Source organism: Meriones unguiculatus, chromosome 19, assembly GCF_030254825.1.
Source record: "Meriones unguiculatus strain TT.TT164.6M chromosome 19, Bangor_MerUng_6.1, whole genome shotgun sequence".
In the NCBI taxonomy this organism is placed as follows: domain Eukaryota; kingdom Metazoa; phylum Chordata; class Mammalia; order Rodentia; family Muridae; genus Meriones; species Meriones unguiculatus.
In genome coordinates this window covers 42,075,527-42,090,972 of record NC_083366.1, presented here as the reverse complement: position 1 = coordinate 42,090,972, position 15,446 = coordinate 42,075,527, and the positions used below count along the sequence as shown (strand labels likewise).

Here is a 15,446-nt window from a genome sequence, read left to right as displayed (position 1 = left end):
GGGGTGGCTGTTCTTCAGTGGAATGAGCAAAGTGAGCTAAGCGTCCAAGCAGTGATTAAGCATATCCTCTGTGGCCATGGTCTTCAAATCATGGAGGTTTTGTGCTTACCTATTTCTTAGTCGTGGAGTGTGTGTATGTGTGGGGGGGGAATAAACTATTTAAAAGACAGCAGTAAAACGTCCCACAAACTGAATTTGAGTGAAACTCTTTGTAAAATTATATATTTATTTCTGTGGTTGTCTGTATACAAAATACACGCCAGGAGCATAACAATACCTCTCAACCCATGAGTCTCTAAAAATATCTCATACAATAAAGAAATAACGATTTTAATAGATCTGAATTTTTATCAAATAAACATGCATATGAGTGTAAAAAAAATACATAATGAGCTTAATGTCTATGCTGCATGCAAACCGAAGCACCCTCTAATGAGCTGAATGTCTACGTAAGTCTGTATCTCTATGGTGTTCATGGAAAATGCTACAAAAAAATATCACACAAGAAATATTGACAACATGATATCATATGAGAATGCTGAACATGCATGTTAACTACATGAAACAACCGTCTACACACAGGGCAGCTAGGGTAACGCGAGCTTTGTAGAATGTTGCTCGGATACAGAAATGAAAGCTACATCTCAAAACTTGATCAAAACACATACTTTTCCTTACCTAAAGACATTCTCAATATAACAAATGCCCCAGAGAGCATACACTTAGTTTAATCTTTACAACATTCATTAAAAATTACCCACTGCTACGTGCATGTTAGCAAGTTAAAATGCAAGGAAAACATGAGAGCAACATAGCTTCCTTTAATCCTGTAAAGTTGACCACAGCCATCCCATCCCTTTGGACAATAGCTGAAAGTCAGCTAAACCAGGCCTTTCAAGCCGAGAGAGCTGCATGGAGTTCATTTCCAGATTGCATTTCCAGATCGACACTAGGCAGCCATTGGCTCAGATGACCAGAGGTTCACTAGTGTCCCCGGCTTTATAAGTGCTTTTTTTCTTTATTATATTTCTTTCCTAAGTCCACCTCTTTTACAGGGGTTGTGACTCTTTAAGAACAATCTTTTCTTTCCTCTTCAACATGTGGGGACATTCTTTTATTCTCCACCTGCCACTCAGTCTTCGTGAACCAAAATGCACAATCTAGAGAGCTAGAGAGCTAGACCTACCTACGTACCAGTGTATTTTTCAAAAGCAAAAGCCTTCAGATGTTTATGAACATGCTAATCGGTGACAAAGAACTCCAGGTGACTGCTTAGAAAAACGGACTAACCTTCAGAAACCGGTTGCACCCCAGGGTGACTCTGTATTAGTCACACTGGTTTCTGGATACAAGGAAGAGTCCCAGATCTTCTCTCTGCCTCCCCAAATAGTCCAAGTAATTTTAGCATCTCTTCCTTTTCTGTTGTTGTTTTAGACAGGTCTCATGGCTCAGACTGGCCTGGAACTCACCATGTAGCTGAGGATGACCTTGAACTCTGACCCCACACACACCTCTAGCTCTAGGGCATTGGGATAACAGGAACATGCCACCATGCTTACTTTAAATGACTTTGGTAACTTTCTTATTTGGGAAAAGTATTGAGTCTTTTGGTTTCAGTAAAGCGATATCAAAGCACTGTGATAAGAGTGGCCTCCTAATATTTGTTCTCACACGGTTAGCTTTGCCTCTCCCCATGTAAAAGCCTCACTCTGTGAAGAGCAGTGAGGCCTTTCCTGATGTCTGGGGGTGTATGAGTGTGCCCATGGAGTTACCGATATACACGTACATGACGTTTTAGGTTTTCTTCTGATCGGCACCAGTTCAGATGTGGAGTTTTCTACTCAGTGATTAATTCACCTTTTAACTTTGTTTTTGCTGCTTTAACAGCAACAATAAAAGAGGAGAGCTGATTCTACAGTTCTTTAGAGGGCATGTTTAACATGATGAATGTGCCTCTGGCAACATGATGAATATGCCTTCCTGTTTTTCTGCAGAGACAAGTTTAGCTTTAGCTTGGAGTGGGTAGGTCGGTGGTTGCTTGGTTGGTCAGTTGGTACTTTGAGATGGGGGTCTCACACTGGCAAGGTTAGCCTCAAACACACTGTGTAGCCAAGCATGACCTTTAATTCTTAAATCTACCTCTAGTGCTCAAATGGTGGGGTTACAGGTGTGAGCCAATGTCCCCAGCTGCAGCCACAGCTTTAAGCACGTTGATCGTCTCTAAATTAGTAAATTTCATCCTGTGTATAAGGAAGGTTGTATTAAAACAAAACAAAGTATTTACATAATCACATTCATTTATGTACCTGTGTGTGTGTGCGTGTGTGCGTGTGTCTCAGGGAGGGCTTCGGTATGTACACGTCACAGTGTAGGACATCAGGCTTGGTGGTAGGTGCTTTAGCTGATGAGCCGTCTTGCCAGCCCCCTAAAGAAAACTCTGAGGTTTCTGGGGTTTGAGCCCTACCATAAGACTACCATAGACAGCATAAAACATGTCAGTATCATTACACAGCTGTGCACCCACAGAGATGTGACCGCTGCTAAGCACATGTATGATGTGGTGTGTCTTTAGACGCCATACCAAGAATTAACCCTTTCAGGATACAACTGGAGGCATGACCTTATCATCTTCTTCCCATGACATTCTTCTGACATTAAGAAATAAAACGTTTTTCTGACATTAAAGAATAAGATGCAAAATAAAGTAGAATAAAATGCAAGAAAAGTGTCTTATCGAGCAAGTCTCCCCAAGGCCCTAGGAAAACAAAGAGAGTAGGGGACCGCCCGATAGTCACGGTGGCCAGGAAGCTGATGGGCCTGCAAGAGTGGATTCAACAGATGCCAAAACATCTGAAAGCGACTTTAGTCAAGTCCCTTCTAGTCAAGTGAAAAACTACCAGTGTTCTGATCCCGCCAACCAACATGTGATCATAGTGTCCTTAAAATTGAAATACAGCTCAGGCATCGGTGACATAAAACTAAGAAATTGCAAAGAACTGACACCTCAAAGCAATACATTGGATACATATGTATGTACATATATATACATATATATACCTACATGTTTATATATGTATATTCAAGAGCCTTCTCTATAAACGATACATAACCCTCTACCAACACCTCCATTCATACGTTCTATGCATACTTCCCAAATCTGTCAGGAAGCCTCACTTTATTGCGGAGCTAACCTATCGTAGGTACCCAGTTTCCACAGAGGTGAGATGGCCTCTTGAGAGATGAATTGAACTTCAACTTCTGTAAAGGTCATCTTCAGAGGTATGCCTACAGTTTTAACCCCTAATAAAGGATTACATGTTTGGTTAGACAACACATGGAGGTGATTTTTATTTGAGCCACATGTTTGGGTCTGAGTTTTGTCTTATTGACAGGTATGAAAATATATTCACAGAAGACTGCGTTCCCATTCAGGTCACATTTTGTGACTGTTACTATGTCTGTAACCTTCTTGAAATGTTCTGAAAATCTCAAAAGTTTCTTTTTCATGTAAAATTTTGGTGTTGTGCTTCATTAAGACACCTGGCAAGAGAGTGCCTGAAACCCAAGTGCCAAGTGAAATGAAGAAAAGGAGGGATGCTTTACTGCAAGAAAGAGAATCAGTTGGAGACTTAGTTAAATTTTCTTACGTTCAGTTTTTATAAGATATTTGAAACTCCAACCCCAGACTCTGGAATTTCACATCAGAAGGCCACCTTCTCTGTTTCCCTAACAGTGCAAGATGGCTGCTGGCGGCCCGTGTGTGTGAAAAGTAAGCCTATGCACCACCCAGATTGGGCCCAGTTAAAATCCATCCTCCCAGATTCCCAGCCCTTATGTCATGATCTTCCTCAAATACTGTGATATCATAAGCTCTGTTCATATTTTCTACTTATGGAAAATCAAAATAGCTTTGAGGAGAAAATACTATTTTCTATATTACTTTAATATATATATAACTCGCAACTATTTTGATCCCAGATGGTTCGTTGTGAAATCTGGATGGGAAAATAGACTTACAATAGTAATGAATCTTACAAAAAAAGGCACTAGAAGTTAAAATCTTCCAGCTTGAATTTTCTATCCGAGTAAAAATATATTCTTTAAAATGAGAAAAACATATTATTCTTCGCTTAGGGGAGAGAGACATCATCTCTACTATGATCATCAAACTAACGTAATTATTTTTTTCTTCATCTATACATCACAAAGTAAAAGCATGTTAATTTATCCATCTATAAACCAAAATCAGGAGCTATGGAAAATTTTCAAGTTTTTTTCATTAATTTCCAATCAAATGGAATCTAAATTTATTTAAAAAATTAAAATAAAAGGAATCTGTTTAAAAGGCTAAAACAGTCTAAATATCTGCTTGAAAGCCTAAAAGGTTAGGAGGATCAATGGATGAATGGATTGGATGGATGGGTGGGTGGGTGGGTGGATGGGTAGATGGAGAGATGAATAGATGAGAAAATGGACAAATGGACATACTATCTTTAAGCAACCATGACAGTCCTGATAGAAACACAGCAAGAAGCTGAGGAACTGGGTGGTCATAAACTCTTCTACTTTTTCTTTCCTATTCTATGTCCTTGTGTTTAGTAAACTGTTGATTTTTTTTTAATCCTGGAAAGAATTCAATATTAACTACTAATATTGGGCTTTCCAACAGCATATAGGAGAAGGAACGGGCTTGTTCTTGGAGCAGACATAATGAAAACAGACCATTGAAAATCCATAGGATTTCCAGATTTTGCTTCCTGGTTCCTGCCTGAGAGCGACATCCAGCACACCTGGTGTGAATCACCAAGATTCTGTAGAACCATTTCCTCCGACCAGGTGATACCTCAGGCTGTGTTTTGACTTTGTCCGAGGTGGACCTTGGCTGGAGGAAGAAAGGAATGTCACCATCCTTCAAAGCGTTTGGATCTATTGCCATCTCCAAATTATCTCTGAAACTAAACTGGAATTGTTCAATCAACAGTTTATTGCTTTGAGAACATAATACATGTCTTCCTATTACCAATTCTTTAAGAATGTTTACTTCCTAGATAAATGCTTTAGAACAAGCTGCCAGTACTCTTGCTTCCAAGTCTACTATAATGTATCTAATGGGCACTAGCCCATGACTTCCTCCCTTACAAACATGGGTAGCCAACTGTCTTAAGGTGCAAATCCCCTTGGTCTGTCTTTTGTTCTTCTAAGGAAAAATTTTAAACATCTGTCATAAACATCAGTCATTCTCCTTTGAGCTACAAATTAACTAAGTCTTCCTTCCCTTTAGCTTCAATTTTTAAAATGCAACAGCTAGCGCCCCTCCATGTTGCCACATTCTGCATAACAGAGAGGCTGTGCTCATTGTTAAAGTACTACAGCCCGCGTGCTCCTACAGTTCACATATCCGCTGCTCTGAAATCATCTACGCCACAGTAGAAGACTCCTTGTTTTGTTCATTCTCTTCATTTTCTTGAGGACTGGTGATTGTCACCTCTGGTCTTGGTGGTCTTTGAGCATCTAAACCAGCCTGGAAAAAAAAAACAGACCAAAACAAAGGTAATTGGCTCTTTGATTGATGAGAATAATAAAGTTTACATAAATGTCCTGTTTAGCCATAAAAGTGTTCAACTACAAACCATCCCTGAGGTCTCCTTGCTTTTGGTCAGTCATTTCCTTGGCTTGCTGCTTTCAGCCTTTTATTTGGACTGACCCCTCATATAACCCTACTCCAACATGTGCTTTAAATGCACAGAGGATGTGAAGGCACAGATGCATAATCCCAGCATTTTGGAGGTAGAGGAAGGAGGATCAGAAGTTCAAGGCCAGCTTCAACTGCATATTAGGTTTGAGGCCAGCCTGTTTCAAAAACTTAAAACAACTGAATAACTAGATGACATGAAAGCACAGATGCAGGTCTCATGCTGCAGGGTGATTTTCCTCACTCTTCCTCGACATCTTTCAGTTTTTCTGTTCAAAGGTTATTTATGCTTTCCGGTTAAGTGTTTCTATAGGAGAGGAAAGAAAGAGCATCTGACTAACCCTCTGCTTTTAGTCTTCCACCAGAATCTGCAGATCCGTGGTATGGTAGCAAGTACCAAAGAGTAGCAGGGTCTTCCAGGGCAGAGCAGGCCATAAAACCAAAGCAGAGAGGCAGCTTTTCTCCAGGGGCAACCATTGCCCCTTGCATATCGCCTGTTCTCAATGACATTCATCACATTATGAGTCATCGACCCATTAGGCTTTGCTGAAATGTGAAGTAAGAACTGGCTAGTTTTCAGACTAGAGTCCATGACATTCTGAATGCTCCACAGCCTCAGAGAGCCTCCAGTCTTAGGGACAAGAGTCACTAAACCCCACATCCATGATTTACGCTATAGAAAAAGAAAAGAAATATATATGTGTGTATGTATGTACATGTAGATGTATGAATGTATATACGTGTATATACATATGCATGTATACATGTATGTATGCATGCTTGTGTTACTGTATATATGTATGTGCATTGCAAACATATATACATGTATATAGGTATGTAGACATGCATATATCAGTATATATGTATATACACATTTATATGTATGAGCTCACGTATACGTATATGCAAGTATATAAGTATGTACGTATACATGTATGTGTGTAATGCAAAGGTATTTGTATGTATGTAAGGAAGTATATATGGTGGTGAAATGTGTATGTGCAGATGAATGTATGCCTGTATATAGTTATGTGTGTATGTATGCATGTGTATATGCTTGTATATGTGTTGAGTATGTACACACGTGTGTACTTTATTTCACACTATTTCTTTTTGAGGTATCTCAAAAGCTCTCTAGACTGCAGTGCACACTTATCAACAGATGGCAGTTGCTATTGTGTATTTGTCTTCTATTTCCTGCTCTTTCCAGCAGTGTCAGTTGCTATTGTGTATTTGTTGTCTACTTCTTCTTATTTTTATATGTCACGTTGCACAAGAACTGTCATATGAAAAAAAGTTTTACATGTAAACTGAATTTTTAGTCATTTGTAAGGAAAGAATCCTTTTCTAAAAGTCCCCTGTTAACCTCTAAATTAGAGTACATATAAGTTTAGGTGTTCCTATACTTGTAAATGTTCCTATATTAACACACGGGGGTGAAGATAACCTATATAATCATTGCAAGAAAGGGAAGAATCAAGGAGAACACGTCTCCTTGTGAATAACTGCTCCATTGTGAACGCTTGTTTGGCCCTTAAAGTCTCCAGGGAGCCACTTCTCTGAGACTCTGTGCTTCAGGCCCTTACCACGTGATATAACCCTGAGCTTATGTGATGCCTAATTCCTATCAAAAGCCTACTTTTCTACTTTAGTTTTTAAATTAATCTATTTTAATCAAAAAGTATTCATGTTGTGACATAACATATGATGTGGTAAAATGCACGTGCACTGCGGGATTGGCTAACTTGAATCATTAACATCTGCGTTATACCTCACAGTCACCGTCTCAGGCGGTAGAAATGAGAACACTCCTCTCCAGCCTTCAAGTATAAACACACATTCCTAGGAATAGTCACTCTGCTGAACGACACAGCTCCCAAACTTATTCCACAGAGCTGAAGTTTTCTGTTCGTTGGCCAACTCCTCCCCAGACCCGAACTTCAGCCTCTGTTGACCTTCATTCTACCCCCTGCTCCCATAAATTCGCCTTTTTATGCAAGGAGCTTATACAGTATTTATGTCAGGTTTGTCACTTAACATAATGCCCTCTGACCTTCTATGTTGTTGCAAATTACAGGAAGATTTTATAAACCATGTATTTTGTGAAGTCTAACTAGATCACACACTGAACTAAGCTAAACCACTGGAAGATTGCGTAGCAGGATCTTACTACCGACCCCCATGTGGAATTGCACTTTCCTGCTGAAAGCTTTTATCAAAGGCTACGACAGCAGAGAGCTCTGTGAAAACCACTATTGTTGCCAGGAGGACAATGTTGAACTCCGTGTGAGGGATTGTGTTCTGCATGTCTCACACAGCCACACTCACCTTGAGTAAAGATGAAATACAAGGTATGCCAAGCGTCTCCCTGTAGACATTAAAGATGCTTTATAGGAATGTATAGAAGAATACAGGGAACTCCAGGGACTGTTATAGCTTAGCCATGAGAACACTTTGCACCACTTTGCTGTTAAATTTCCTCGCCTGTGCTTTGCTACAGTGAAACAAGCCAGTACCTAGTATGCAGGATGCTTGATTAATCTACTTAATGTGGGCTAAACAACTAGACTTTAATTTCTGTAAAGAGCAAAGAAGTCCCTGGTAATGGCCATAATGTTCTTTAAATTAGTTCAAGGTCTCACTGAGCTCCATACCATTTTCTAGTTTGTTCCTCCTGGTGAGTGGGTGAGTGGTGGAGTGATAGGTGAGTGAATAAATAGACTGATGGGTGGATGGATGGATGGATGGATGGATAAATGGATGGGGTGGATGGATGGATGGATAAATGGATGGGGTGAATGGATGGATGGATAAATGGATGGGGTGGATGGATGGATGGATGGATGGATGGATGGATGGATAAATGGATAGGGTGGATGGATGGATGGATAAATGGATGGGGTGAATGAATGGATGGATGGATAAATGGATGGGTAGGTAGATGAGTGGATAGGCAGGTGGGAAGATGAGTGGGTATGAGAATGAGCAAATAGAAGATGGAATAAGAAACAGATATGCATGACAGTACTTATTAACTGATTGAAATAAGTAAAAATTGAAATTAATTACTCTACCATATGGAGTTTTGCTGCAGATTCCAAGTGTTTAGATAATTTTCTAAGCATGTTCATGTGTGTGCAAGCATGTACACACTCAGATTTACACACAAACAAGCAAAAATCAATATAAGTACCTCATCTTGTCCACTGTTGTCTGTTTCAGCCTTTCCTTCCTCGTCCACTGTAGGCAGAAGCTCCTCAGTAACCGGGTCCAATTCCTCCCCATTCTCTTCATCAGTGCTGCCATTTACCCGAGAGGGGCTTGCCTCCTTCTCCTCGTGGTCTGGGATTTCCTCTTCTTGTTCAGGGGCACCGGCAGCCTCACTATTCCCATCTTCAGTTTCGCCATTCATTGCTGAGAAGTCTTCTGTCTGTTTGACGTCTCTGCTTGTTTTCTCTCCCTCTTCTTCCTCGTCAACTATTTCTGCTGGCCTCTTATGGAGCGAAAGAAACAATGGTTAAGAATAATGTGACAGGATTCTTCCACTGCAACTACAGAACTGTGATCAGCATATTGCAGTCAAGTGAAACCTCCTCACAGCTGCAGGATAGTTCACAAGGTATACAGTGTTTACATTCACTGAGCTTCTCAGAGACATCCCTTAAAGTCTTCATTGGAGCAGCCTGTGAGTCTTAGATTGTTCCCTCTTACCGATAAGAAAACTAAGATGTAGAGAAGAGCCCGGCATAGTCTTGATGGACGAACCATAATCTGAATTAACCTATGGTTCCAGTTCATGATCCATGATGGCAGACAGGAAATCAAACAGCGAGGTCCTGGAGCAATGGTTGTCTTTCTAATGCCTGACCCAGGAGAGTCAGATCACAGTCATCACCCTGTGGGGACTGTCAACCCAGCCAATAGGGGAGGGCTTGCACCAGGACGTAGCCTGGGCTTTTCCAGTGCGGAACATGGATAGGTTTCCACATAATGCCTCAGAGTTGACAATTTATCCCCAGGTGCAAAATTTAAAACCCTATAAACTCAGATTAAGCCTGAATACTGCCAATGATGCCCAATTTCTATCAGACCCTATTTCCCTACTTCTGGTTTGCCTATATGATATTAAATGTCCAGTTAACAATGAAGGGAAAATACAGTATTCATTAGGGACTACAGCATGTGTCATCATACAGATTCAATACTAAGGCTCAAGTCAAATCCCAGTACACAGCAATGGTTACCCTGAGTGCTCTGCTCAGGAGAATGCCCACAGGAGGCAATGCCAGACAGACTCTGGGGTTGGGAAGGGTATGAATCCAGTCAGTGACTGGGGATGAGCAAAACTCCAGTCTCCACTGGGGACATGGCAGCTTCCATCTCCTCCCCACACCTTCATCTCATCTCTCTCCAAAGAGAGCAACAGGAGGCGAAGAGGGGAGAAAGCTGAGCCCAGAAAATGTGGATCAAAGTCCAGGTAACCCACCTTAAATAAATATCACAAAATGAGGCTGTGACACTGCCAGGGGACACTCATGTGTCCTTCTAGAGGCCAAGGAAAGTGGCATTTGCACCATGCCTCACTGATTGCACTGCTTAACGAATTAGCAACCTGAAAACCAAACATTTCTGGACCCTTATCAGAGGATTCCAGTATGATCAAGGGAGTGAACGTCACATGGCCTGTTGGGCAGAGTTGTGTAAGAAGGACAGAAACTGAGAAACGCCACGGTTTTAACAGCTGAGCTGAGTTCTTTCAGATTTTCTCAGACGATAGGATAATCGCACATCACCAGCTTAGAAATTATTCATGTACACTGTTTGTGAGTGTGCTTCTGCTGGGACATCTTACTATTATTTTTCTAGCCTAGGCTACCCTGTGCTGATATCACTTCACTGTATCAACAACCCCACCCCCCAAGGTCGAGGGCAGCCCCGTACTCCTTCTTCCCCATGGGCAACTTCCTGGCCTTGGGGCCTCAGTACAGTTCTCCTTACATGGGGAGGTGACCACTACATAAATAACTTATTCATCAAAAACAGAGGAAAGGCTCGTGATTGTTTAGGCTTGTAAACACAGCCCTTGACTCTCTAGGTGTGTGTGTTAAAATCTAGTAAGATCATTGCATGTAAGTGGGGGGAATCTATTCCCTGACATATGGATTTATAACAAATAATTTTAAATGAGAACATGTTTTTTTTTTTTTTTTTTTTTAGATTTTAGATTTTTTTTTCCTCCCCTTAGTCTTAACCTCTTCCTTTTAGCAATTCCCAAACTTTTAATTTTTCCTCTTTACAGAGGGCTGGTGGGTTCCCTAATTTCTTGATATCTGCTTGTGGGAGTGAGTTATTTCCTTCCACCGTATGGATTCTGGGAATAGAGCTTAAGTCCTCAGTCTTGGCAGCAATCACCTTTGCCCACTGAACCATCCTGCTGGCTCAAGTGTTTTAATCCAAAAGCCACTTTTTGTCTTTCTGTGAATGAAGAATTACCTAGCTCTATGTGAACCCTTAGGAAATGGTTTCGCTCATACTTTAGTGCTGTACTTCCCCCATTTTGAGACAAAACTTAATGCAATCCAGGCTGGCCTCAAATTCACTATGTAGTTGAGGATGACCTGAATTTTCACTCTGATCCCCTGTCATTACCATGGCCAGTAGCCATCATCAGCATTATGCGCTCATCTCATTATTTCCATTAGCCTTCTCCAGCACGGTTACTTAGTAATCATCAAATAAAGCCACAGCTGCCCAGCACAACTTAAAAATATGCAAGATTATGATACTGAAATAGCAATTTGATCAATTTAAATAAGATGGTGACATTAGTTAAAAGGCTTATAATCCTTTAAAATACCCCAAGTCTGTAACAGAACTTTCTATCACCATAACACTGCCATTCGGTGAGCGGGCACCACAGCTCTGACAGATCTGTAATGAATAAGTGAAAAGCAATGTCTTTTTTTTTTTGGTGTAAATGCCTTTGAAGCACACATTAAATTATTAAAGATATTTCTAGTGTAGACATCAATCAATTCGTGCCAGAAGGAACACCCAGTTTTACACACACACACAGAAGTAAGACCTCAACTATGCTGAGGTCCTGCAAAGAAGGGTACCCTCCCTGTTCAGGGTGGTGGTTATTCAGGGGCTCCTTGTGTAGCAATTTCACCCCAGGTGAAACATTTACTTCTGGAGGAAGAAGAGAGGTGAGGGTGGCTCAGGCCTCGAGGACTGCAGCAAGAGAAGCAGAGCAGGCTCAGCAGAGAGAATGATCAGCTACAATGTGCACTCGTGTCTCTTCATCCAGTCTTCTTGCCACTCAGAGCTGTCTGCTGAAAAATTCTAGTACAGGACTGGGGGTGTGGCTCAGCTGGAAGAGCACTTGCCTACGGTTCTGGAAGCCCTGGTTTCAGACCCCAGAAATGAATAAAATCTAATGTAGTGGAGGAATGGTGACTTGTGTCTCTAATTCCGGCACCCAGAAGGTAGAGGCACAAGGATCAGAAGTTCGAGGTCATCCTCAACTACATAGTGAATTTGAGGCCAGCCTGGATTACATTAAATTTTGTCACGGGGGGAGTACAGCACTAAAGTATGAGCGAAACCATTTCCTAAGGGTTCACATAGAGCTAGGTAATTCTTCATTCACAGAAAGACAAAAAGTGGCTTTTGGATTAAAACACTTGAGCCAGCAGGATGGTTCAGTGGGCAAAGGTGACTGCTGCCAAGCCTGAGGACTTAAGTTCTATCCCCAGAATCCATACAGTGGAAGGAAATAACTCACTCCCACAAGAAGTTTTCTGACCCTCCCCAACATGTACTAAAGCACACGCTTGTGAATGCACACACAAAAATAATGTTTAAAATGTAATAATAATAAAAAAGAGGCTAAGCCACTTAGTGGTTTCTTCCTTCTATGAGTTCACACAGCTAAAATGAAAGGTGGCATGTGACCTAAGGTCTATTAGACAGTTGGGTACATTCAAAAGCTAATCTGCCTCTCGTAGCAGTGCTGGTTATTCTTTGCTTTCAAGATCTCTGCCAACAGAGTTACTATCTGGGAGCGGGGGTGGGGGGGAACTGAGAGATAGAGGGAGGGAGACAGAGAGAGAGAGAGAGAGAGAGAGAGAGAGAGAGAGAGAGAGATATCCTTAAACACATAATATGGTAGGAAAGGGAAGCTAAATACAGCCTTTCCCAGACTGAAATTTGCTGTGAGGATAATGCTCTGAAGAAGAAATAAACAAAAACCCTTAGCCCGATCCCTGTGCAGTATCCAAGCCGTTCCTTATGCCTGTGCTTGGGTAATGCATCTTTCACCATAATTAGCATCACCTGCTCCATGAAGCCTCCTGGCTCCTTCAGGTGGAACCACTCACTGCTAGGCACCTTCACCATGTACTGATTCCTTCAGGGCTCTCAGATCGTCTAATTGGAGGATACACAGAATTGGTGAACACAAATTGCTAACCAGAAATAGAGCCTCTCTCAGCAATATTCTGGCATGAATATGGAATGATGGAAGAAATGTCAGTCTCCTCTGGGGAGACCCCCGGAAACCCCTCAGGAGAGGCCTTCTCTCATTCATTGCTAAGCCCACTGCTGCAGACAAGGGATATCCATCACCTTCAGTAAGGTAAAAGGATAACAAGCACCTTGGGAAAGCACTGATGAAGAGGAGGGAGATGCACATTTATCAAGCATTCTCCTGGTACCCACTGTCATGTTCAATGTATCTCATATGCATAATGACATCCATATTAACCTTCAACAATGATTTGAGAATAATACTGTTATTATCCCAATTTGCAGATACTCAAGATAGAATTCAGTAAAATTTTCCCACCACTTCCTTATTGGAAGAGTTTAGAGAGCAAAATAGAATTCTACTCTAAAGGAGCTACTGCCACAGCTTGGGCATCAGGTTCGGAGTCAGAAGCCTCAGCAGTTAGCACCTGGTCACAACTCCACTGCTGATGCAGTCCCTGCTGCACCCCACCGGACACCCCATCACAGAGCTCTGGACCACATGAGCAGCACAGTACAGATACACCTTTAAAAAGGCATTCCAGCTGAGATGATGCCTCCTTAAAAGAAAGGTACATTCTTCTCTTAAAACCTGTCAGTCCGCTGATTGAAATCTGAAGGAAAATACAGGTGATGACTGTTGATGGGATAATTTTGGGTCAAGAAGATTTACTCTAGTTACACCACTAGTACACCGTTGTCTTTAAAATCATTATTAAAAAAGAAACAGACTTGCCAAAGTGGAGTCGGAGCTTTACCCGTAATCATGTCCTCTACCCGACACTTACATCAAATTTTAGTCAAGTTGTGACTCAAATTTTCAGGAAATGGGTTTTCATATAGAAATAGTTTCTCCCAGGGGTATACACATCCTGAGATTTCAGGAAGAGCTCATGCCTATGAGTAATTGCACAATACTACATTCTATATAAGACACAATTGCGTTTGGCTGGAGTTTAAAAATGTAGTCATTGTACTCTATTTGAAATACGCATTAAACTGATGTGCGCAACAGTATAACCATGAGGGCAGAAGTAATTTAAACTTCTATTGTTTTAGCCTCCCAGGCTCCTTGGCATTCACCCAGAGCAGACGGAGTTTGTGGGTTAGAGAAGTGTATATATTACACACGTGTATAACCATAGGCACCACAGACCCTTCAACTCAGGGCTCTGCCTATGAAAATCAACCTTTCCCTTTTAAAAGTGCATAGTAATATATATGTAATACTATATATTACTTACTAGTAATATATATTATGGGATATATATCTTGGGAATTGCTATCGGTGTTTGTCATTGGAAAAGCTAAAGCAGATTTCCTCTTCCACACGACACCAGCGATGGCGTTTTGAGTCCATGTTGCCCAGGCCTGCCCGCATCACAGTTTTCCTACTTAGTCTCTGGCACTCTGAGCAGACGCATGGCCTACATGAAAAATTGGGAAGTGTCCCGGGGCTGTTATCACGGGCTGCATCCTCAACACATTCATGTTTTCTAGAGAGCATACAGGCTGCCACTGAGATCAGCGTGGTCTTCCTCTGTTCCAGGAGGAGAGGACATGGGGTGTCAAAATGCTGCGGGAACGCGGCACCGGGCATGAAAAGCACCAGTTACTTAGAAGATGACTTCACGGTAGGACGGGACTGTCTGAATGACATATGGCTGAAATGCTCCACCACGCTCTGACAGTAACCAAAGCAAGAGAAATTAGAAATGGGAGTAGACAGCTAAGCCGGGACCACAGCTGATTCCTAGCCCGCTTAGGGAAAAAATGTCCTCATGTGTTATAGGAATATCACCATTCCTGAGGGGTATGTCTTCAGGTTCTGAGACTTCCGCTATCTAAAATACATAGAATTTTCTAGTCAGGATCTTCCTGCACAGCAGTATCCCTTTCCTGAAAACACACCTGGAAATCGGAGAGCTGAATCAACAGAGAGGGAGAGGCCACAGGTCCTGCCCACTGGCGTCAGCAACATGGGGATGTGTGCAGGACTGGTGCTCGCTTTGGAATGGAAGGTATTTCTGTACTTTATGGCAGAGGCATTGGCAGAGAAAGTACAGAAATTATCATGCTTGTTTTTATTTCTGTTCCCATGGAAACTAAAATCATCTCCTACCAAGTTGAATGAGGTATTTTGAAATAATCAGTTTCAATTTTTTATGATAGCAAAGTACTGCTTTTTTGTTCTCAGCTTTCTGAGGCTTACGGTCATGGGGGA

The 15,446-nt window shown here is 41.6% G+C and overlaps 1 protein-coding gene across 1 annotated transcript in view; it reads right to left on the bottom strand.

Annotated features, from left to right (window-relative positions):
- Nucleotides 1-206: 206 nt before the first annotated feature.
- The window catches only part of Dcdc2 (doublecortin domain containing 2), a 169,695-nt gene continuing 154,455 nt past the window's right edge, over nt 207-15,446 (bottom strand). The window contains exons 10-11 of the mRNA XM_021641386.2: nt 8,886-9,185; nt 207-5,521 (exon numbers count right to left, since the gene is read on the bottom strand). Of these exons, the coding sequence (XP_021497061.1) occupies nt 5,417-5,521; nt 8,886-9,185 (405 nt within the window). The 3' untranslated portion in view covers nt 207-5,416. The remainder of the gene's footprint in view (nt 5,522-8,885; nt 9,186-15,446) is intronic.